The 24,274-nt window shown below is 37.0% G+C and overlaps 1 protein-coding gene across 1 annotated transcript; it reads right to left on the reverse strand.

Annotated features, from left to right (window-relative positions):
- Positions 1–1,214: 1,214 nt before the first annotated feature.
- On the reverse strand, positions 1,215–23,927 carry LOC146668503 (complement C3-like). The gene is made up of 43 exons (XM_085410429.1): positions 23,814–23,927; positions 22,252–22,447; positions 21,879–22,041; positions 21,214–21,308; positions 20,975–21,063; positions 20,641–20,723; positions 20,442–20,529; positions 20,224–20,329; positions 19,951–20,071; positions 19,586–19,701; positions 19,297–19,443; positions 18,240–18,339; positions 18,006–18,100; positions 17,691–17,882; positions 17,413–17,568; positions 16,121–16,250; positions 15,810–15,878; positions 13,711–13,908; positions 13,500–13,617; positions 13,327–13,415; positions 13,096–13,235; positions 11,914–12,126; positions 10,595–10,658; positions 10,418–10,507; positions 10,065–10,271; positions 9,840–9,915; positions 9,540–9,699; positions 9,278–9,373; positions 8,895–9,045; positions 6,616–6,701; positions 6,114–6,191; positions 5,847–6,002; positions 5,499–5,561; positions 5,294–5,375; positions 5,127–5,175; positions 4,923–5,013; positions 4,741–4,830; positions 4,542–4,644; positions 3,382–3,471; positions 2,412–2,504; positions 2,239–2,322; positions 1,678–1,822; positions 1,215–1,482 (listed from the first exon to the last, which is right to left on the reverse strand). The coding sequence occupies exons 1-43, from the start codon at positions 23,885–23,887 to the stop codon at positions 1,341–1,343; spliced, it is 4,974 nt and encodes a 1,657-aa protein (XP_085266555.1). The 5' UTR covers positions 23,888–23,927; the 3' UTR covers positions 1,215–1,340.
- Positions 23,928–24,274: the final 347 nt, after the last annotated feature.

A 24,274-nucleotide genomic window follows, 5' to 3' on the forward strand; every position in this document is an offset into this window, starting at 1 on the left:
GGAGTCTGACTGTTTGAGGCTGTGGACAGGTGTCTTTTATACAGATGATGGGTTCAAACAGGTGCCATTCATACAGGTAACGAGTGGGGGACAGAAAAGCTTCTTACAGAAGACGTTACAGGTCTGTGAGAGCCAGAGATTTTCCTTGTTTGAGGTGACCAAATACTTATTTTCCACCCTAATTTACGAATAAATTCTTTACAAATCCTACCATGTGGATTCATGGATTTTTTTTTCACATTCTGTCTCTCACAGTTGAAGTGTACCTCTGGTGCAAATTACTGACCTCTGTCATCATTTTAAGTGGGGGAACTTGCACAATCGGTGGCTGACTAAATACTTTTTTGCCCCACTGTATGTGTAAGGTCGGGGGGGTCCCATTTCACTGCAGGGCAACCTGCATGTGACGAATAAAGCTTTGATTGATTGATTGTGTGTGTGTGTGTGTGTGTGTGTGTGTGTGTGTTGAGGGGGGGGGGGGGGGGGGGGGGGGCGCCAGAGGGAGTGTTTGCCCAGGGCGCCAAACAGGCTAGGACCACCACTGCACACTTTGTAGAGGGCATATGATGTTTTTGTTTGTGGCTATAATTTCTGCTTGCCTTATCACAGTGGGGTGTCGACCACTAATATGGCCCAAAAAAGTAAATTTACTGAAAATGAATCTGAATACTGCCAGTGCTTCAAACAGCATGACTCATTCAGTCATTCACACCCATTCTATTAAACATCCACACATATTCATACTCTGATGGATGCATTGGAGACAACCAACAAACCTCCACTTAGTGGATGTCCTGCTCAACATCCTGAGTTACAGCCACCCTAAATACAGTGTTCTTAAAATGTAATATGGATAAATACTGTTTGTTTTTCCACAAAATTACCAAAAGAATTATGCTTACAGCCTAAAATTACAAAATTACATCCAGCATAATTTGTGTCCCCTTTTTGTTAAAAATATTCAGAATTTAGGTACTACTTAGAATTACTTATTCACTCTTTAACTGTAACTACAGTGTAATTATTTCTATTTCTAAAATATAAGGTGTTAAAAAGTGATACACAATTTACAATTACTTACGCAGCATTTAAAATTACTATTATTATTTCAAAAGTTTTATTCTTCGTTGTGCTTGTTACATTTCAAATGTATTAGAAATGCGAGAAATTTTTCAACCACCATAAACTTAACAAAAGACACTAAGAGCCAGTACCCCATTTGAATACATTTTAATCACTGCAGTGAAATGGTGAAACCCTTATGTTATATTGGTTTCTGTTTTACAGAAAATTGTAAAAACAGCAGAATAACAAAATTAGATTTTTTTTGTTTTGTTTTACTAGCCGATGCAGCTAAAGAGTGAGTACTGATTGACCATCTCCTCCAAGCCCAAGCAGGTATCCCGGTATTTGTCAGTCTGACACTCTTCTGCTGTAGGCCAATACTCAACCCAGGTTCTCTCACCAATTACGTACTCGAATCTGAAAAGAACAATTGAAAGAAAAATGGTGTTTGTGTGACCAATCAGCAAAATACAGAATAAAACAACTGTGATAAATATACACAGTTCAAGAAAATTACATTTATTCACTGAAGGTATGATTAATGAATAGAACTCTGAGATTAGTTTAAATATACACCACACACAAGCACAGCCAGACAAACAATATACTTACGTATCTTTTTTGTCATCTCTGTGAATATCTTTATCTGAGCCCATGAGAAGGTAGGTTTTTCCTTGTTCCAGACTTAAAGCTTCTCTGCAGTGTTGATAACTGAGAAATATGCGCTGTTTATTCAGTGGACCAACATCAAGACTCCCTGTAATTAAGATATGACAGTTGAGAGCAGTGATTTATGAATGACTGAATGTGTTGCTCAAACACAGTGCTGCTGTGTCCATATACATTCCTAGTTGTATCGTCATAATAGTGTCTTATGTGTAATATAAGTGTTTTGGCAATATGCTTGTGCTGAGTATTAAATGTTAAATTAGAAAATGGGTATCAGCAAGACAAGCCACACTGACTTACTGATAGTAAATGGTGTCAACCACTAAATGTACCTCTTAGTACAAAAGCAAGCAGCAGTTTTATAAAATGCTCGATTTGTCCTTCAAATTGCCTATTTTTTTGTGGCTATAATAGAAAATAACCATCACTGCTATCTTAATGCCACAAAAAACAACAACTAGTAATTTCTCTTAAAATAGACGTTTAAAGGACGTAGCTACTTGCCTTCTTTGATGGGGTCCAGCACTTTGACTTTGTGACTGTCTGTGGATAACTCTTCTACAATCTCTTCAACCAGTACTTTGTAAGCTGTGGGCAGCCAAAGTATAGTTTTTAGCTTTTTGCATTACTATATCCTATTAAATAAAACTAAATGTAACCCATTTATGTTTGTTTACCAAAGTCTACTTTGCTGGTCTCTGTACTTTCACAAATCTTAGCTTGGCGGTCATCATTGGGGATTTTTTCCTTCTTCTGCATACTGCAGTTCTCTGTAAGTACACAATACGGACAGGGTAAAAATGCAAAGCTGATGTATACATGTGTGTTGATAGGTGACTGCAGGTATATGAAGGTCAACTACACAACAAATATATCAGTAAGCATTTAATTCCTGCTCTGAGTGTTGTGACTAGTCTCTAACATAAACCTTTGATTATTTACTGCAAAACAAATTTTAAATCACATTTGCCAAAATAGGCGTCTTTCAGATTTTATAATTGTAGATTTGTGCATACATCTAAAGTTACTAATAGCACCCTAGCTAGTTATGAAAAACAAATGTGCTTTCACAGGCCAGAATACTGCAGTGTGAAAGTATACCCAATGATTCAAAAGCTTGCAGAATCACCTTTAGCAGTAATAAGTAATTGTTTTCTCTAAAATCCGTGTCTCACTTTGTTTCAAGAATTTTAAGTTTGCCCATGTGTAAGTCTATCATATTCTTGCTACAGCATTTCAAATGGGTTGGGGTCTGGACATTAGTCCAAACTATCCTGTTGTAGATTTGCTGTGTGCTTGTGCTCTTTGTCTAGTTGCATGAATCAGTTTTTCTCACGCTTGCATCACGCTTGATCTGATTAGTCAAGTAATCGCAAAAATAATCAGTGACTAGTTGACTATCAAAATAATCATTTGTGGCAGCCCTTATGTATATGTGCATATAAATGGCCGATAAACGCAATTCTGATTCTGATTTTTGCTCAAAATTTGACTTTTAAAATAAAACCTTTACTTTAATAACACTTCTACTGGTGTTTTCTGTACCATTTAAAGTTAATATAAAAATACATGAAAACCTTTTAATTACAGTTTTAAAATAAGCTTATTTAATCAGATTTATATGATTATATATATAATTGTGTTTACCTTCAGCACATGTGCATATGTTATCTCTACAGAGCTGCAGTAGTTTTCCAGCTTCCCTCTCTGGATGGTAGAATTTCACGCAGCGTGTTTCTGCATTGAGGGAAAAAAACAAGTATTTGACTGTTATTTTGTGACAGTTATGGTAGATATAACAATGTATATGAAAATGATCGAATAAAATGGCATAGTGTGCCTATTTACATTACACTGCCAAAAGTATTTTGCTCTTCTCCCTTCACACAGAAATTAACTTGACTGACATCCCATTCTTAATCCATAGGGTTTAATATGATGTCAGCACAACCTTTGCAGCAATAACAGCTTCAACTCTTCTGGGATGCTTTCCACAAGGTTCAGGAGTGTGTTTATAGGATTTTTTGATCATTCTTCCCAAAGTGCATTTGTGAGGTCAGACACCAATATTAAGCAAAAAGGCCTAGTTTACACTCTCCAATTTTAATTCATCCCAAACCTGTTCTATTGGGGTGAAGACTGTTGCAAGATAGGAAAGTTCTTCCTAACCAAATTTGCTCATCTATATCTTTATGGACCATACTTTGTGCATTGGTGCACAATCATGTTGGAACAGGAAGAGACCATCCCCAAACTGTTTCCACGAAGTTGGGATGGTGAAATTGTCCAAATATCTTGGTATGCTGAAGCATTAAGATTTTCTTTAACTGGAAATAAGGGGCCAAGCCGAGCTCCTGACATTCCATGAAACTCTCTATGCTCTGTGCTTGCTAATCTGAGGGCCACATGAAGTTAGGAGATCTGTAGCTATTGATTCTGCAGAAAGTTAGCAACCTCTGTGTGCTTCAGCATCTGCTGACCACACTCTGTGATTTTATATGACCTACCACTTAATGGCTGAGTTGCAGTTGTTCCTCATCACTGTCACTTTGTTATAATAGCATTAACAGTGGATTGTGGAATATTTAGTAATATTTGAGGAAATCTCATGACTGGACTTGTTGCACAGGTGTTATCCGATCACAGTAAGAGGCTGGAAATCACTGAGCTTCTGAGAGCGACCCATTCTTTCACAAATCTTTGCAGAAGCAGTTTGCATGTCTAGGCGCTTTTTTTATACACCTGTAGCCATGGAAGTGATTGGAACACCTGAAGAATAACAAAGGTAACATGTTTATGAGACTTACGTTCATAGTATTCATAGACAGATACAGATGCGGGTTGTAAGACGCCCACTGGCATTTCCTGTTTGATTCTAAAAGCAATTTCCTCTGGTCGTGTGTGAGAAACCTGGGAATTGAAATATAGACAGGGAAAAGCATAAATAAAAACCCAGGCAAAGTGGAAAAAAGGGGGATAAGAAGAACGATTGGAGTGATTTCCAACCTTGTCCAAGTAAATGATGAGTGAGCCTCTTTCTGACAGGGCTTTGTTCATCTCATATTTTGATATGGTGCGGCCACGTCCTCTAGACAACTAGAGACACACAAAAAGGCCAAATTTTAAACATTAAGAGGTCTTATTATTTTGGTTAACTGTAACCACATAACATTACCATAACTTCTTACCAAATCCAGGTCTTTTGTTTCAACAGCAAAACCAGTTAGTAAGCCAATATCCAAGATTGACATGCCTGCATCACGATCCCTGTTCTTATACCTGTAGAGAGAATGATAAGAATGATTCAAATGACAGCAGAGTTAAATGGACGGGAACAAAAAAATCCTATTAAGCCAAAACTATTTCTAAAGTGTAGTTTATATTGTACTTACATGACCTCTATCCTAAGTTTGTATATCTTTTCATCTGCATTTGATTTTTCTGAAAGAATAAGGAAAAAGAAAAAATGAGCACAAACAAATAAAATGCCATAAACTGAAGCAAACAGATTTAATGAGATAAGTAAAATAAAAAGAGGAGATAAAGGACATCAAAGTACCTTCTACGAGATCCACTTTGAGGGTAAAATTCTGGCAGTCACTCTCCCGTTCTTTGGGCTTAGCGTAATACAGTGATACCAACTGTTGCATCAGAAAAAGTGTGTTTTTATATTGTGTGATAAATAAGTCTTTGTTATGCTGTTCTTTTAAGGTTTAAAAAGCCTTGTCTAGGATTCTGAAATGATCAACTAACAGATAACTTACTGTCACTGTTGCTTCTCCTGTTCCCCTAGCAGTCACTGTGATGTCCTGGTTTATATCGTTAATCTGTTGGGATTAATATGTACAAACACACAAAGATGTGTTTGTACATATTATGAGAAAAAAAACAGAGATAAGCTCACTTTGCTCCCACCGACTGAATTTAAATTGCATTGAATGTCTGTTAGACAGGGAAAAGGAAATAGACCAAAAAGCTTGCAGAGTGGTGAGATGGATTGCCAAAAAGACAGAAACACTAGCAGTACTGAGATTTATTTACTGCTAGAGGACATGTTTTCAGACTGACAAATTGTGCTACATGGTGACTGTGTTTGTGTTGCTTCTTCTCACCTTAGACGTTCTTGTGGCATAGTGGTTGTTCTGATTGAAATTGTACTTTTCAGGTGCCGACCTTCCTGGCAACTTGATGTCCACATTCAGATCATACTGTGGTTCGTTAGCGTTGATCCAGTACTCTGCTACAGCTTGATAGACCATTATAGTAGCCTGGAGAGAAGAAAAGTGGGGGAGATAAAGAAAGGCAAAGGTTATAAGGTGGGATAATATGTATAAAATATCTGCCTATGATATCTTGATTGACAGGAAGTTTTGTGTTACCTGAGTTGATCCATAGCCTCCGCCCACCTTCTGTTGTGCGTTGAACCATCTCACAACAGGTCTGGCATCTTCAAAGTTCTTTATTAAAACAGCAAAGGACAGGAGTAGAGTGTTAAAATAAATTATGGAAAAACATTTTTCAAAGGTACTTTGAAGGCTTTCTAATCTGCTTTTTATTTGGGTATAATTCAAATCCAGTCCAGAAACTTGCCTAATGAAAGAAAATGCAATGTTTTTCATAGTTCATAACGACTCTGTACAAAGCAATGTCTTATTTGTTTTAATTTGTATTTGCACACAATAATAACACAACATAAAAATAAATGTAGAAATTATCTTCATTGAGCTGGAATTTCACAGTTAAATAAATGGTAACTCTGGAATGGTCAGCAATGGTATTTAAATACTGTAAAGTAAATTTTCAATGATTTTGTGTCCAAAACCTATAATATTTTAGAGACACATGAATGACAGATGGATGATATAATTTGGACATGCTCACCTGAGACTTGACAAGAGCAAGAAGAGCATAAGCTGTGGTTTCCAAAGTGTAAATACGGCCTCTAGGTACAGGCCAGTGAGATAGCTCTGACAGACACAGTCACACAAGTACATTTTTATTACTATAATATAAAACAGAAATATTTTAGAAAAAATGTAAAAACTTTTTTCAAGTTAAAAAAAATACTGGTATTCATTAGATAAAAGTAAATTGATAAATATATACCCAAATTCGAGTAGGCACACTGGATTTTACTGAGAAGTCAGAAATGAATCAATAATATTCAATAAGTAAAATTTTCAGGAACACAAGAAAATTGATGAGATTTTTTCAGATATTTTATAAAATAGTAAATTTTAAAATTCATGAATAACAAAAGTCATGGTCTTCCAGTCTTCAGTGCTTTTCACCCACTTCTGTCTGTCTCTCCTCAACTCTCTCTCGCTCATCTCCCTCTGTCAGTGTGTGTGTGTGTTCACTGTGTGTCCCTCTAACCACGCCTTCTGTTCCAAGGGAAGGTCCTTCCTCCATTTCCCGCATCTCATGTCCGAACACCAAGAGTTAAAACAATCACCTCGTGGTAGTCTTCAGATGATCGGCTTTCTATTCAAGCTAGAGGAATTCCCTCATTTGTGGCAGAACAATGGCTATCACCTCTGTCTAAAATCAGCCACATCTCCCAGAAAACCAGTTAACATCTCTGTATCCTCCGAACCACTTGAATTATCCTCTATTCTGCAGGTTTATCACAAAATTTCAGAAATTTTCCATAAAGATATACTTTTACTTTCACCACATTGACCATTGAACATTAACTTTTCTCCAGTGTTTCTTTTGGTGGCCAAGTCTGAATAAGGGTTTTGGAGCATGTGTCTGCCCTCTCCACTTGTGCTCAAAGGAAAACCTCTCACACCCCTCAAGTTAGTCTGCTGCATTCACTAACAATACCAGGATGCCCTTGGTCCCACATTGCATTTGACTTTGCATTGGACTCTTTTCAACTGCAGGTAACACTGTCATTCTCACCATCCTTGACCGTTTTTCAAGGTCTGTACATTTTGCTGCTCTCTCAAAATTGCCCTTTTAGTTAGAGACATCACAGATTTGGTGAATCATGCGTTTCGTCTGCATGGGATCTCTCAAGACATAATAAGGGGCCCAATTAAATATCCTATGCCTGGAGAGAGTTTTGTGCCTGGGTTAGTCTTCCCTCTGACTTCCTTCTTTCTGCAGACTAGTGTGCTGACCAAATAAGGCAACCAGGATTTGGAAGCGGCTCTCCACTACACAAATTAGTCCAGGTGGAGCACGCAGCTAACCTGAATCAAGTAAGCCCACAACACTATGACGTCATTGGCTACTAGGCTCCCACTTGGCTGACATTTGAGGCGTTGCTGGGCTAACAACCTCCCCTGTTTCTGGCAACTAAAGGTAAGTGTTCTGTCCACGTGCAGCAGCATCTGCACCACCTTTAGTGCATCTGGAAGGCCAGAGGGTTTGGCAGGGTATCTACGAAACATGTTCGACTTAGAAATGAATCCAAAAAGTTCCCCACCTCTGGTGTCAGCAAATCTGGAGTTTCCAAACTCTTCTGTTGGTAATCAGCTGTTCTGTCTGCGATTTAAGCTAGAGGAATACCCATATTTCAGGCCTGATTGTTGAACAGCAAAGAGTTAGTGTTGTCGGCACATATATGAAGTTTTTATGTTCTGTCTATTGTTGTCACCTCACATTTTTCTCATCTCTGCGCAGGAATCCTGGCTGTGTCTCAGTGAGTTTTTAAGACAGAGAGTTTTCCCTGTAGAGTTTCTGTGGATCTGTAAATATTGCAAACCTGGACACAATAGCTCACAATTCCTTCTGTTGTCATTTTTTGTAACTTTACTGTAAATAAAAGCACTATTGCTGGACCTGTTCTGAGTTCCACATCTTGAGTCCATTTGCACCATTACCAACCATTAATGACAAATTTTTTTTTTGTATTTTAGCCTATGGTTATGTCCTGTATGTATGAGAGAAGAACAGGGTAGCAACTGAAAAGCACTGAAAAAATCCTCAAGAATATATTTTTGCAGTACAGTTTTCTTTTTCACTGGTTTTTGGAATTCACTGAGACTGTAATAATCATAGTTACATTTAACTGATTGTGCAAACATGTGCGGTGTGTGTGTGTGTGTGTGTGTGTGTGTGTGTGTGTGTGTGTGTGTGTGTGTGTGTGTGTGTGTGATTGTGCATGCGTGTGTGTGTGTGTGTGTGTGTGTGTGTGTGTGAGAACATACCTGGGGAAACAAACTTGAATAGGATCTCTTTGTTCAATTTGTTTTCATTAGCCAGTGCATATGATGTCATAGCCACAGCATAAGGGTTGGTGAGGCTGGGCAGGCGCCTCTCCAGGTAGGCCACTGCTTTGTCTATACTGCCTGGGAGACTCTGGGCAGATGAAAAAAGGAAAAAGAAAGGAAGATAATGAGTGACAGGAAAACGGAACATAATGTTCTTCATCCTTTTGTGAGCCTACAGAACATGTTGGTGAAATTAATTAAATTCTGTCTGTTTTTGCTGGTCTGTGGTTTAAATCTTCAATGCAAGTGCAATAGAAAGTATCACCGTTTGATTATTTTAGATACTTTGTAACAACAATGTTTGCAGGTGAAATACTCACATTGACAGTGTCGGAACATATTGAGCGTGACTCTTGCATTGCAATGAGGCAGAAAGCTGTCATGGAGGCGTCTGAATCTAAGCCGGCCACATCACCCTACAGATGAAGCACAAACATATTATTATTATTTCTAACAGAACTTTTTTTTAATATTTATAAAAGCTGATTGGCAGTTGTATAACTGGTTTCTCATTTAGTTATAAGTTATTTTGTATTTTAAGTATAGATGAAGAACTGGTATTAATGAAATCAGTGCACTCACATTCATCTCTCCGTGGATTACAGCTGTAAATTCTTTGAAAACACCATCAGGTTGTTGTCCTTTGAGAATAAGGTACTTGACAGCATCACAGATCACATTATCTTGTATTGCAACCAGATGATGGGCCATTGCAAACACCTTGGCAACATAGGCAGTCAGCCTTATAGACAGGAAGAGGGGATACAATAGCTTAATATAATTTATTTGCCCTTACTATAAATTGGCTTTGCAAAATCAGAAATTAAAGCAGCATGTGCAAAATATTATGTATGAATTCATGGATGTTTGTGGGTGCCTCACCAGGTGCTAGCTGGGCGAGAAACAAATGCAGCAAACGATCCATCATTTTTACGGAAGGCCAACTCGTTTGTGTAACCTTGATGAAACAATTAAAGAAATAAAACAATCTTTTTACTTCACTGCTATTCAACTTGCATCTGACTCTTATCAATTAGAAACAATTTTGAGGCGCTCTGTGTGTTTATTGTGTTACCAAAGAATTCATGTACATCTGTGAGAGCCTACCAGTTTTTATATGTTGGAGAGCTTCATTACGTTTCTCAAAGCCCACAGTTTCCCATTGGTTGGTTTTATCCAAATACAAGGTTGCAATAAGAGGCAGGGTCATTGAGATCATGTTCTGCTCTCCACAGCCCGAGGGTTGTCTGATTAGAGTACCCATTGAGTTGCCGCCAATGGCATTCTCCACCAGCTGAGATACTTGTTCTCTCCCTGCATGCATACACATACAAAAAAGGTTCACAACACCCATTAAGGTAGTCAGTCCCGAATGTCAACAATAACAATATATAATAGAAGCTTCAGGGTGATATAGCCACTGAATCACATAAACTGCATAAATATTAAATATTTCTCACCTGTCACAGAGATCTGTGTGCTAGTAGGTGTGTTTGGAACCAAATCTTTCCTTTTAATTCCACTGTTAAGAACTTCGTTCTGTACACCATCTAAACAGAGAAAAAAAGGTTTTATTAAGGTGAAAATCAGTGTGTGACTGAATAATTAGAATCTAGCTTTTTAATAGATAAACTCACTTTCTCCTTTCTTAACAGGATCTAAAGTCACAATCTTTGGATGTTTAACCAGTACGCCCTCAGGCTGGAAAACAGACAAACATTGGAAGTCATCATTATTTTAGCAAAGAAAAGTGCAGTAGCTACAAAACAGGAAATAAATCCATAATTAAATTAAGTCCTCCACAGTTTGTCCTTCTAAGCCTAACTGCAGCCTTTATGACTAAACTCAGTTTAACTTTGTATTCTTGTTGTGTGAAGTGAACCTCTCTCGATGTGTGAGAGAAGTAGCCACAGCAGCAAAAATGCGAATGATGTTAGTAGTCAACTTACTATTGCAGCTATAAAATGCGTACTTTGTAGTTGCAATAGATACTGAAAGTGTGCTGCTGAGAGGCAGATAATAATTAAGTGACTGTGGTGGTTTACAATGTTATGTTATGCACAGAGTATTTTTCCTTACAATATATAAAATATAACATAATATAAAATATAACATCATCAATATTGGTATGAAGCTGAAACTATTTTCAAGATGACAATATTTTTGACGTGTCGTTTTATGAACATTACAAAAATTCTCAAGACAATTCTGTGATATCTGGCATGATGTGGTTAAGTGGCAGGATCCTCAACACTGTTAACTAAGTGTTGATGTTTTGAAAATCCTTCACTTAACTGTCTGGTTGCAACATTTTGGCCATCTGTAAAGCTTTAGATGTCTGACTTAGCTTGAACTGTCAGGTCTATTTAAATTTCAACAACATCATTATCTATTTTTAACTATACGTAATTATTAAATATTGTTCCCGTGTAACTTTAACCAAGGTGACAGACTTCCTGCAACATTAACCATATTAACCTGTTATTTTAATTCAAATCACATAGTTTTTCTAACTTGACCTAAGTCACATTTTAAATAAAATCCCTTTTACAAAATAGACACAAAACAAGCAATGAACTAAAAATGCATTTGACCAGTATGATTATTGATAATATTTTTGATGATTTCTGAGATTGTTAAGGGAAATTTTTTGGCAGTAATAATCATGTAGTGATTAGAACAAAAGATCAACACATATTATTAGTGTACAAAATTATCAGTCTGACGTTTGGTCTGGGATTGAGCCAGACTCCAGTTGTTGTTTCTGTCTGTTCCTTTTTGTGCCTAAACCTCAACAAACAATAACTTTCAAATTATTTTATTACTACCTTTACTACAATTTTGAAAGGCCTGTTCACATTCAGATAAGACATTTTTTGGTTTTTGTTTTATTTAATAAGAAAGTGATATTGAACACATTTTTGGGCATCCAAATAGCAAACATTGGTTTTCTTACCACCACCCGCAACATCTTCATGATGCCATCATTGAGATATGAGTCCTTAACAGCTGCTTTAACCTCAATGCGCCGTTCTCCCTCCTTCATGGGAATAATGACGAAGGGGACAGATCGTGTGGTCTCGGGCCCAACAGTGACCTCCTGGCGATACCTACCACGTTTGGAAGCTGAACTGCACACGTGCTCCTCCTCAGTCAAATCAATGCGTACCTTTATAAAAGAAAAACAGCAATGACAAAGTTGGAGAAGAGACTGATCATGTGGTGTTTCAAACTGGAACAATACAAAGATCCTGATGAAATACGGAGATTTTTTTGAGCATTCCTTTAACTTTCGGCAATTTCAGTTACTCCTTATTTACAGAAAACGAAGGTAATAAACTCAACATGAAAAATGGTAAATGGTAAATGGCCTGCATTTGTATAGCGCTTTACTCAGTCCCTAAGGACCCCAAAGCGCTTTACACTACATTCAGTCATTCACCCATTCACACACACATTCACACACTGGTGACGGCAAGCTACATTGTAGCCACAGCTGCCCTGGGGCGCACTGACAGAGGCGAGGCTGCCGGACACTGGGGCCACCGGGCCCTCTGACCACCACCAGAAAAAGGGATCATACTCTTCAATTTTAGTAATATATGATAAGCCTAGATAGATAGATAGAATCGTTTTACTTTGAACATGTAATTATGACTAAAATAACAAGAGAAAAGAAAAACTTAATGACATTAACTTTTTGTGAATATCTATCAATATATATATCTTGTCTACACAATGTTTATGCTCGAAAAGGAGTAGGATGAAACTTACACTTTTTCTGTTCCTACCCCCTTGATTGAAATTCTATTATTTATAAATCAATATTCAAAATTCAGCATTATATAATGTTTAACTATATACAAGTCTACACTTATATATAACACACAAATTAAAAAAATTCAAGCTCATGAACCAAAACAACAACAAACTACATTTTTACATAAAATGAGCAGACTATGGTTAACACGCACTAAATTTCTAAGCTTTGTTAAAATAATTTCTTTAATAATCAGTTCTCTTTTTTTCAAAGGATTTTGAGAACACAACATGAAAATGCACATAATAAACTGCACAAGACGACACTTTTGAACACCACTGTGTTTCAGTCCAGTAATTACTGTGGTTCTGTACTTACAGTGATTCGATCAGGGCTGTAGTTGTGGAGGATTGCTTTAATTTCTATCTGCTCTCCACGGACAGCAGAATAAGGCAGCCTGAGATCAATGAAGAAATCCTTCTTGACAATGACCTCAAATGGATCACCCACACAGATTCCTTAAAGAAAATATGCAGAAAATAATGACATTTTTAAAAAAAAGTAAAGGGAAGGCCAAAAAAAGCCATATTTTAGTCACCGAGTCCTCACCGTGAGTTCTTGACAGACTGATGCCGGTGAACTGCCAGGTTGTGATTGAATCTTGCAAAGGAACACTTTTCACAAATGATGTGGTGTCACTGAAACAGAGAAAAATGTTTACAGTCTGAGAGATGTTAAGATGTAACTTCATTTGTATGTGTTTGTGATTTACTGTGACTCACCAAGGTGTGTTTCTAGGGCAAGGAGGCAATTTGATATCAGACCAGAGCCAACTTTCTGGGAACTTGGTGCGAGTAACAATTTCATTGCTGTCCATGAAACTGTTGTCTTCTCCTTCACCTGGATTTTGATTAAAAATGATATAATTTTGTGAATTTTATGACAGGTAGTATGAATGAGATAACCCCTTCCCATTTTGTTTCCATCTCTTACTGCGAGCCAGTTTGAGGTCTTCCTCCCTCTTCTCTGCTCGAAGAGTTTCCACTGCCTTGCAGCAGCGCAGGAAAGCATCACGGCAGCCTTGACCATCAACAATGTACTCGCTGCGGACCTCACAGGTGTATGAAAGGGGGGTTTCCTTCATGCCATCCAGACAACACTCAGTTTCTACTGGGTCTGTATAATTTTTTACTGAAAACAGAGACGGTTGTGGAAGAAAGCATGAGAACTGTGATTCACTGTAAAGTTCCAAACATATATTTTTAAATATGTCTTTTTGTAAAAAGAAAATATTTTAATGAAGTCAAAAGCATAAAATAAATGTTTTATTTTTCTTTTTGTCTGTTGTATATATATATATATATATATATATATATATATACTTATTAGGGGTGCAACGATATTCGTATCGATATTGAACCGTTCGATACAGTGCTTTCGGTTCGGTATGCATATGTATCGAACAATACAACATTTGTAATTTATTTTATCAACTTTCCTTCTGACAATGCTGTCTGTGTTGAGCGCTCAGTGAATCTGCGTTCGACTACTCCGCCTAGGCTGCACTGTCGAGCGCAGATCCACTGAGCGCTCAACACAGACAGCATAGTCAGAAGGAAGAGCGCAGGGCACCTCCCCCACCCTCATTCAGATCTGGCGTTTGGAATTATTTTGGTTTTCATGTGACGTATGACCCTGAAGGTAAGCGAGTCATGGACTAAAGTAAAACAGTATGTTGGATGTGCCATGCAATGCTCAATTACATGGGTGGGAACTAGTGTGTTAGCGCAGTTAGCTCGTTAACGTGTTGGCCGTCTAGCCCCATGCACGGGGCGATCGGCGGTAGCTCGTTAACGGAGATTTGCCGTGTTGTGGTGTTAAGGTCATTTCAACGAGATTAACCTGAAAGCACTAGTGGGAACACAACGAATATGACTGCACATTTACGCCGACATCATCCTAGTGCAAAGACAAAAACAACAAGCATGTTACTAACTTTAGCCGAGTCATTTAGACAGCTGTTAGCACATGATTCTCCTTATGCTGCTGAGAATATAGCCCAGAAGAAGCGGATAGTATAGCTTTTATTTTGGAAAGAGACATTTCTCTGTAATAAACTCTCTTTTCCAAAGATGCATGATTCCTCAATCAGATACAGGGCTCGCAATATCACTAGCCCGACGTCCTGGTGCTAGCGATTTTTTCAGTCGGGCTACCAAAATCTATCTCTGCCCTGCCCGTCGGGCTATTGTAGGAAGGAAAAATATATGTCAATGCTTTTGCATTCTTTCAGAAATGTAGCTGGGTAATTATGTCATTGGCATCGGTGAGCCACTGTCAATATGTGACATATTGAAGTCGCGTTTGAATTTGCGCTTGTTTTTTTGCTTTCACTTTGCAATCGTGCGAACTGTGTATAGAGAGCGACAGCACTGATCTGTGAGTGATGATAATTTGTGCACCAATTCCTCTGACATCGTCTTATTAATCGTTAGCTTACTATGCAAACATGACAAGTGAAATCTCCCGCAGCAAGCTTAAACATGTGAGAGGTTGATCGCGCAGAGAATCGCTGAGCTTATGTGAGTGCGTGTGTAAAAGCAGCAGGATTTATATTTGACTACGATGACCTGGATGACTGAGAACCTTCACAGACAGATATATATTTCAGTTCTGCTGAGCCAAATAAGACAGGTCAGGGTGAAGAAGTGACAGCCAAAGAAAAGCTTACCACAAAACGGAGAAGTTATGACAAATCAGACTATAAGGCAAAAAGAAAGTGCAGCTTTATGGTTTCATGGACAAAATAATTTCTGTGGCTGCAATATGACGAGCTAAAAAACCAGGGCTGCACATAAGTGGTCCGCAGGTGCGCATTCGCTGTCAAAATAAAAAACACGCACAAGGGTTAGGGTTAAATTTAAAAACTGTACTTTTGAGTTAAAATATATATTTATAATTTTAATAAATGACAAATTAAAAAGGCATGAACATTTTTTTTGTATCGAAAAAATATCGAACCGTGACACCAAAGTATCGAACCGAACCGTGAATTTTGTGTATCGTTGCACCCCTAATATTTATATACTTACATAAGCTGCTTCTGACATCCATTACAGCAGCGTTGCGTTTCTTTCTGTTTGCAGGCTGGCATTTAATTTCTGTAAAATGAGACACAGACAAAATATACCATATCAAACAAGCCTGAATCTGAATTTGGTTTTTATGTTACTAAAATAGAAAGAATATAACACAACCTTTGTTGTTGGACTGTTCAAACATGATAGAAATAATCCTTTTTTTAAGTATAATATTTCAACTTTATTAATATGTTTGTGATGAAGCAGAAAACCCAACATTCTTCAAGGGTTTAGCAATGAAGCCGAAAGAAAAGTATTGTCACCTTGTCTATATGTGGTCTTTGCATCAGTGTTGGACTCAAACAATAGCCCAGCATCAAAGAAGACACCCATACTGTCCTTTCCTCCACCAGGTGTGCAGCCTGTGTCATACTGCTCTACTATGTCCCACACCTACAGGTTAAAGTACAAACACATACAAGAATGTAAATTGAACAGTAAACGTACAATAAGAGGACTCGAATATGGCTCACAAATCTATAAAAACAAATGGGCTAAAAAATAAAAAATGTCTTATTGACATCTTAAAGATTATATTATGACATTGAATTCACTGTCACATTTTAATTTTTTTTCAAATTTTAGACTCACAATAATCAATAATCTCACAATAATCTCATATGAACACACACTCAGAGCAACAAATAAAACTGGGGACCTACGGGCCACCTGTCATGTGCCCCAGCTAATGCATAGTTGTTCTGAGGCACAGGTTAGCATGCTTTAACAGCATAACAAGTTTCAGGTTTTTGGTATGTATTGTAGAATATTTAGCTGATTTAGAGTTTAGAAATGTGTTATCATAGAACGTAGAACTGTTGTAGAGACACTGACACTGCCCTCAATATAATAAAGGCTGATTGTGTTGTGAACTTAGGAGTAGATTGTAGGGTACCCCTCCCCCACTTGAGCTGTGAAAGTAAAACAGAGAAGAGTTAATGCTGAGTGGAAATTCCCCAGAGGATGTATGGGTGGGGGTCTCAACATTGTAACTGGATACCTGTGGTCTGTAAGGGAGAGGGGTTTTATGACCTCTAGGGAGTTACCTACACCCACAGTGTTTTAACTGTCACGCACACACATCCACACGCACACTCACTCATGTGCACACACATACACACAGGTATGCGCACACAGTCACACACGAGCACTCACATAGACACGAGGGAACGCACATGTAGGCATTCATGTGCTCGTGCACATAGACACAGACAGAGTTTGCAGCACACCGTAGGGGGTTTTATGATGGGGTCACTTCTATAAAGCTGGCTGTAACTAACAAAGGGGTGAAGATTTGGAGAGGGAAACCGGCCTCGTCTTCCCTTCTAGAAGTGCATGCTTAAATGAAGATGAATAAAGATGAATAAAGGTTTTGTGAAATGACTACTGAGTTCCGGTGCCGTCTCTGGAAGTTTCGACGAATAAAAGAACCGGGGTAAAACTGATTTCTCAACAGTATGCAATATGTAAATTAATACAAAATCCAATATGTGCAATTTGTTTACTGAAGCTAAACAATTTATAAAATATAAAAAGCAAAAAATCGAGAAATGACCTTTTTCTGTGTCAGGCGGTGCTTGTTGTTTAGGACGTAGACACCTTTGTCAACTGCAACTAGTCCCACTGTGGCCTCTGGATTTCCTGTGACTTTCAGACCAAACATCTTGCGAGGCTCATAGGTTGGAGCAGGTCGTGAGGATTCCAGTTTCAGCTAAGTGAGGGTGACATGCAAATTTGTATATGTTAAAAAAATAAGTACTACTGTAGAAATGAGTAACATTTGTGCATTTTGGCTGTAAAGATTCACTCTTTCACAGCTCTTGAGTCTCTTACAGTGCCCATGCAGGTGTCTTTTACATCCACCCAAACAGAGTCTGATACCACTTCATTTGAACTTGTATGATAGTATGCTATGATGCGGAACGATGGCAGCATTTCTTTGGTGATTGGTTGTATCAGGGAAATCAGTACTTGGCCTCTTGTCTTATAACGGCCGTATTTCACTAGCTGACCTCTGCTCTGGATCTGGGGAAACACATTTACACATTAATACCTAACACCTTAAGCTCACATGTATGTACTATGACCAGTTGTTGCATCACAGAAAAAATAGCTATATATACAAAAACAAATGAATACGTCTCTCACCAGATATGTGATATCATGATTTTGATTTGGCTGCTGGTTGAGATTGAGGTTGATTTTTAGATTGTCTGATATTTTCAGCTCAGCTGCGTCCACACCTGCAAATATGTTTCAATAAATGTTATAGTTTGAACACATCTTTTAGTGCCTGTTTCACACAGTATACTTCCACTTCTACCTACAGTAACAATCTTTATTCTTTTACTTGATGCAATGCTTCTTCAAGATTTTTCTCACCTATGTGGATAAAAGTCCTGGTCTTGCTCTGGTACGGTCTTGCTGTCATCTCTGCTCTTGCTTGTTTATCAGGTGTAAGAATGTTGTCATCGGTCACTGCCTGTAATTAAAGACACACACACATAAGCCATACTAAGCATAAGACAAACATTCATGTGCTTTCATGTGTAACTGTGCAAGGATCAGTCAGGACCTGTAATTAAAGCCCAGCATACATAACCAATGAGCAACAAGTTAAATTAAGTGATAAGCAAGTGATAATCTCTTTCTATGTTATTGTAAAAAGGGGTTGAAAATGATCTTTATTGCTTGAGGGCAGCATTTGTGTGAGCAAGCGTTAAAGTGGGCCAGAACAATCCAAAATAGCATTCTGGCAGCCACTGTGCTGCTCTATTATTATTATTACATTATTTTTATTATTACATTATTATTATTATATTAAGTCATTTTTAATGTTGTCATTATTGTAATTATTATTATTATTAGTAGTAGTAGTAGTAGTTTGAGTTGAAGTAATAGTACTAGTAGTAAAAGTAATAGTAGTGGAAGTAGCAAAATGGGTCGTTTTTGTGACAGTTAGGTTATGCACATGCAATGTACACTGAATGTGACATGTAAAGCAATCCATCCGCAGAGGGATGATGAACATATAATAAATATAACAAATGGATATATAACAAATGTTTGTTTAGTTTTTTTTAAACATACAGATGGTAATAATTGGTGTTGGATGATATTTCTTGCAGCAAGACACTGAGACAAATTCCTTGTTTGTGAACAAACTTGGCAATAAACGTAATTTTGATTCTAATTCTGATGTTTATGCAAAGTTTTGTTTATATTGGCCCACCTGTTAGGGAGCAAATATTAAAAACAGACATAAGGTTATATCTATATATAGATATATATCTATATATATACATATATATATTTGTGCTGTAAGATTATTGGTGGTGCTGTTGTTGTTTGTTTGTTTGTTGTCTTTTTTGGAATACTCTGTTATTTTTTTTTTGGGGGGGGGGGGTTATAAGCTTTTTGAAAACTTAAAAAAACTTACATTGATTCTCAGCTCGGCTGCATTTCCTTCTGTATTGATGGTGAGCCGAGCCATGCCGTTAGCTGCAGTGAATCCCCTGACTGCCCCAGGATTAATCACTACTGGAACGTTTTCTGCTGGTGTTTCATCAGGATTTAAAACTTCAATCTGACATCAGAAAAAAGAAACTGAATCATAACACTTTTTAAAGCAATTATAATTTCTTCAAATACCACAACTGACATATCAAAATTATGATTTCAAAGTGTAATATTATATCAGACTATGCAAATGTAAATTAGTACTTTACCGAAACATCGAAGGACATTCCTGGCTTGAAATATTTTGGAGTTCTTTTAAAGTGGATCGTATAGGGTGATGTAACAATCTGGATACCTCTCAGCTCGGCCTCCACCATTTCACTACCTGTGACAGGGTACAAGAAAATAATTATACACACAAAAACTTGTCAGAATTCATTTGTTTTTCTATTACTCACTTTGTTTTCACCGAAAATAAAAACAAAAAACAGTAATTTCTCATTTCTGACACAGATGTTTTTTTTATTTAATTTTTTTTGTTTTGTTGATACTCATATACTATCTCTAAAGCTGATGGACCATTGAAATTAACATATAGGAAAATCTGACCAAAAAGATGGGCTTTCTTTCTTACCACTTTCTGTCAGCACACTGACAGATACAAATATGGCACTCCCTACAAGGCTGTTGATGTCCCTCTCAACTTTTGTTATGTCTTCCCTCCTCAGTGTCACCTCTCCTTCACCATTTTCAATCTAATTCAGAAACATAAAGATGTTCATGTAAAGATATGTTCCGCAGTTATAGCACAATAATACAGTTTCTGAATAGTAGGAGGTATTTAAATTCTTATGTCAGCATTGCTTTATATGGAAAGGCTAAATCTTAAGTATAAATATGGGCTCACCGGCACTCTCTGAAGAGAGTCTGGAAAACTCTGCTTACTTTGGTCCTTTTTGATAACCCCAAATACCACATAGGCTGTTCCATCCACCTCCTGACCAAACAGATACCTTAAACCATGAAATAAAGATGTGCTTGTGAACAACCAGTTCGAACCCAGGTCAAAATGTAACAATAAATGATCACATATATACTACTTAAATCCACAAAACAATTACATACGTAGCTTTGATTCTGACGGTGAAATCTCTGCTGTTCACGTGGAAGAACTGTGTTAATGGTGTCAGTTTCACCTCAAAACTGGGAAGAACTGCAAGATTAAAATATTTTCTTTGTCAAGTTCAAATTGCTATTTGTATGGCACATTTAAAAACAGTAAAGAAATGTTGTGCAGGTACTGTACAGATAATGGGATGCTCACCATACTCTTTGACCTCAAATTCTGCAGAATAGATTTGCTGTGGGTTGCTCTGGAATTTTGCCACCACTTTCCACAATCCAGTACTAAACACACACACACACACACACACACACACACACACAGAGAGAGACAGATATTAATCAAACAAATAATTCAAGAATTTGTAAAACTGAAGGTAACACATTAATTAGACTGCAGAGTATATTCTACACACAGGATTCACATTGTTATTATTATTATTATTATTATTATTATTATTATTATCATTAGCAATAATAATAATAATAATAATAATAATAATAATAATAATAATAATAATAATAATAGTACTCACCTAACAATTTCACCAAGCTGGAAATCTCCAGAATGAATACCTGATTTTAGAGAGACTGGGTCAAGTGGTAAAACAATGCCTTCAGGTGTCTGTGGAAAAACATAAATTTTCAAAACTAAGATATAAATGAAAATATTAAAAAAATCTAATAAAAAAAGTTTGTGTTTTCGTTGTTTTGCTACGGCTGATTGCAAAATGTCACTTTCAATTCTGAGCCCATGAAGAATAAAACACAATACCACAAACTCAATGGCAATGGAAGCATCAGATTGGGCTGCTTCATCCCTCTCTACAGGCTCCATCTGGGGTGTCAGTGCAAACATCCTGAAATGAACTGAAGGGAAGAGAAGATGTTATTTTTGCTGCTCGGGCAGTGATGTATACATGTTGGGAGGAATATTTAATAAAGAAGTTTGATTTTCTAATTTAAATTTAAAATATTTCTTAATCAAACTGAGGGAAATATATGACTTTTTTCCTTTCAAATCTTCACTGAAAAAATTATCAGATGTTCTAACCTTTTTCAATGGGACTGCATGGACTACACAAAACAGCTTTCTAATTTGTGAAAAGTGATGCCATAGTCACATAATTACTGTAACAAACTCTAAATTATTGTAGCAGCACCATGTTTCCTTAAGTTTATTGAATGGCCCTGAAAAAATATTGAATCTGTATTAAATAAAATAAAGGTAGAACTATGGAAGCATGGAACACACAACACGGGAGCTCTAGTTTTCCATTCCAGCTTTATTCACCTCCATACATCAACTGAGCACATCGCACCCAAACACAACAAAAACCCCTCCTCTAAGCTTGGGTTTGAGTGGAGCCCTCTAGTGGGTCACCACAGACCTACCCTTGTGTGTGCTGTTTCTCAGTCATGAGGTAGCGGTAGACTCACCTTTGCTGTTTGGTGTATAAAGGGTCTTGTCTGTCTGAATGAAGATGTAACCAGACTGGAAGGAAACCATGACGACTTTCTCCAGGAGGCGGTCGGGGAACTGAGCCTGTAGGTACACGTACTGCTTCGCGTTGGGATCTTTACTGAAGTCTCCTGCAGGGATCTGAAACCAGTATGAAAAGTCTATAAAGACTTGGATGGCATATTCAATGATAATTGAATTTCAATGTAATAGAAATAACAATGATAGTCACATAAGCACTTCTGGATGGATGCAAACTGCATTTCGTTGCCCTGTACCTGTGCATGTGCAATGACAATAAAGTTGAATTCTATTCTATTCTATATGCAGTAAACAAATAATTCAACTTACCGTTACTTTCCCAAGCTGCTGAAAGTTATTTGCATTGTTGAGGGTCACAGATGTTGTTGCCAGCCTTTTAGTTTTGGTTGGATGGTTCATCACATTGATTTCAACCCTAACGTCTCCTCCAGTGCAGTCTTGACACTCCACAAAGATGTTTTCTGCAGTTCCCACCCGCAACAAGTTTGGGGCAGACATCACTTGCCTGCAGAGTGGTGGTAACATAGAAAGATGTTAATGATTTTAGTCTCTGTGTAGATAAACACATGCTGTTATTGACTAAAGAATAAATTATTTATTTATTATGTTATATGTTCATTTTAGACACTAAGAAAAACATGTTAATAATTGCTGAAATAATTATTTTTAATTAAAAATTAAAAATGAATTATTATTTTTATCTATTTATTTATTGTATAAAGGTTTTATGAACAAATACTTTCAAAAAAAAGTATTTACCGGCTGTTTTCCCATGTGACCCTTAATTATTATTTTTTAATTTGTGGGTTTTTAAAAAATATTTTTCAAGGTTTTGAGGAAGTGGAAATAGCCAGTATTCAGTAAGAGTGTTACATAGGAATTCTTAATTCCCAGGTTGACAAATGCTATCTTTGTGCTTCTTTGCTAAAGTCTGAGCTCACATTTTTGAATACTCTCTATATATTGCAGTGCAGCCTGATGCCAGTTTGTTGATTCATCATTATTATTCATAGACAATATAAACCATTTTATATCATAAAGTTATTGTAGATTTTGTAATCCTCTTTAAGGTCTGTTTAACATGAGAAGATCATGTCTTGAGTTAGAATATACCCTTTCACAATGTTTAAAACACTTTAGATGCTGTTCTTTGATGTTGTTCTTTCTTTATCATAATGACAGTTCTTTTCCCTATAATATATGACTGGTTGCTTGAAAAGGAGCCACAGTGACAACATAAAGAGATTGTCATTATAAACATCAGATGTTTTAACCCATGGAAAGGTTCGTTTTTTGGGTAAATTCCGATTGGTTATGAGCTATGTGCTGGACTTTAAACACAATCAGTGATCTATTGATTATCTTGAATAAAGTCCAAAACTAAATCAATACATCTTTTCATCATGCTTCTGGATTCTATTTGCTTTGTCTGGCGTAATGCACCACTGTGCAAACTCTGGACAAAGTTTAGGACAACTTCTTGGCATCACTTTAAATACCAGATTACCTTGACTTATGTTACATAAGCTGCAGACCTGGCTGCAGCTTCTCATTACACAAAATAACAAATAAAATAAAGTTAGCAATAAAGTTAGTTGGACTGTGGTTTCATTAATATTTTTTTCCATAAGTTTTTCCTCATTCCTTTTCCTTCAAATACCACCCATGCCTTCTTGCTTAAAAAAGAATGTGAAACTATGCAAAATAAAATAATATATTCATGCAAAAATTCAATTCAATTCAATTCAATTCAATTCAATTCAATGCAATTAAACCTTCTGCACACATCCAAGATAATGACATTGGCTTTGTTTTGCATGAATTAATTCAACCTCACTGGGAATGTGTAAAAGTACAGCAGGTCTACTTACAATGGAGCTCCATCAGCCACAGAAGTGAGAGAAGCAAAGGCCAGAGAGGCCAGCAGCAGCAGAGTCCTCCTCATTATCCCGACCCTTTTCTGCTGCTAAAGTAAACCGTGGCCGTGCAGCATCCTTCTTTTATTCACTAACCTCCCGCCTAGTGCACTCCCACAAAATGTCTATTCATCCTCTTTCCAAACACATGTACACACAATTTCCCAGCAGCAGGTTGGGAAACAGTTTAGTCCTGATACATATTATCTCTTCTCTAAAGAAACAAGTAAACACTGGAAAATCAATAAAGGTTTACATGTTTAAATAATGTCTTACCATGCAGTTTAGTAATTAGTTCACGGGATCTAGTAAATATTCTTTTGTGTTTTATAAAATGTCATGTTATTGCTCATATTATTGTACTGCCTGTTTTGAATCCACATATCCACCAGTATGTAAAAATTATCAGACAAGTG

The sequence above is a fragment of the Rhamphochromis longiceps genome, linkage group LG6 (assembly GCF_057381845.1).
Source record: "Rhamphochromis longiceps isolate RC_006_pf linkage group LG6, R_longiceps_female_GT1.1, whole genome shotgun sequence".
Lineage (NCBI taxonomy): Eukaryota > Metazoa > Chordata > Actinopteri > Cichliformes > Cichlidae > Rhamphochromis > Rhamphochromis longiceps.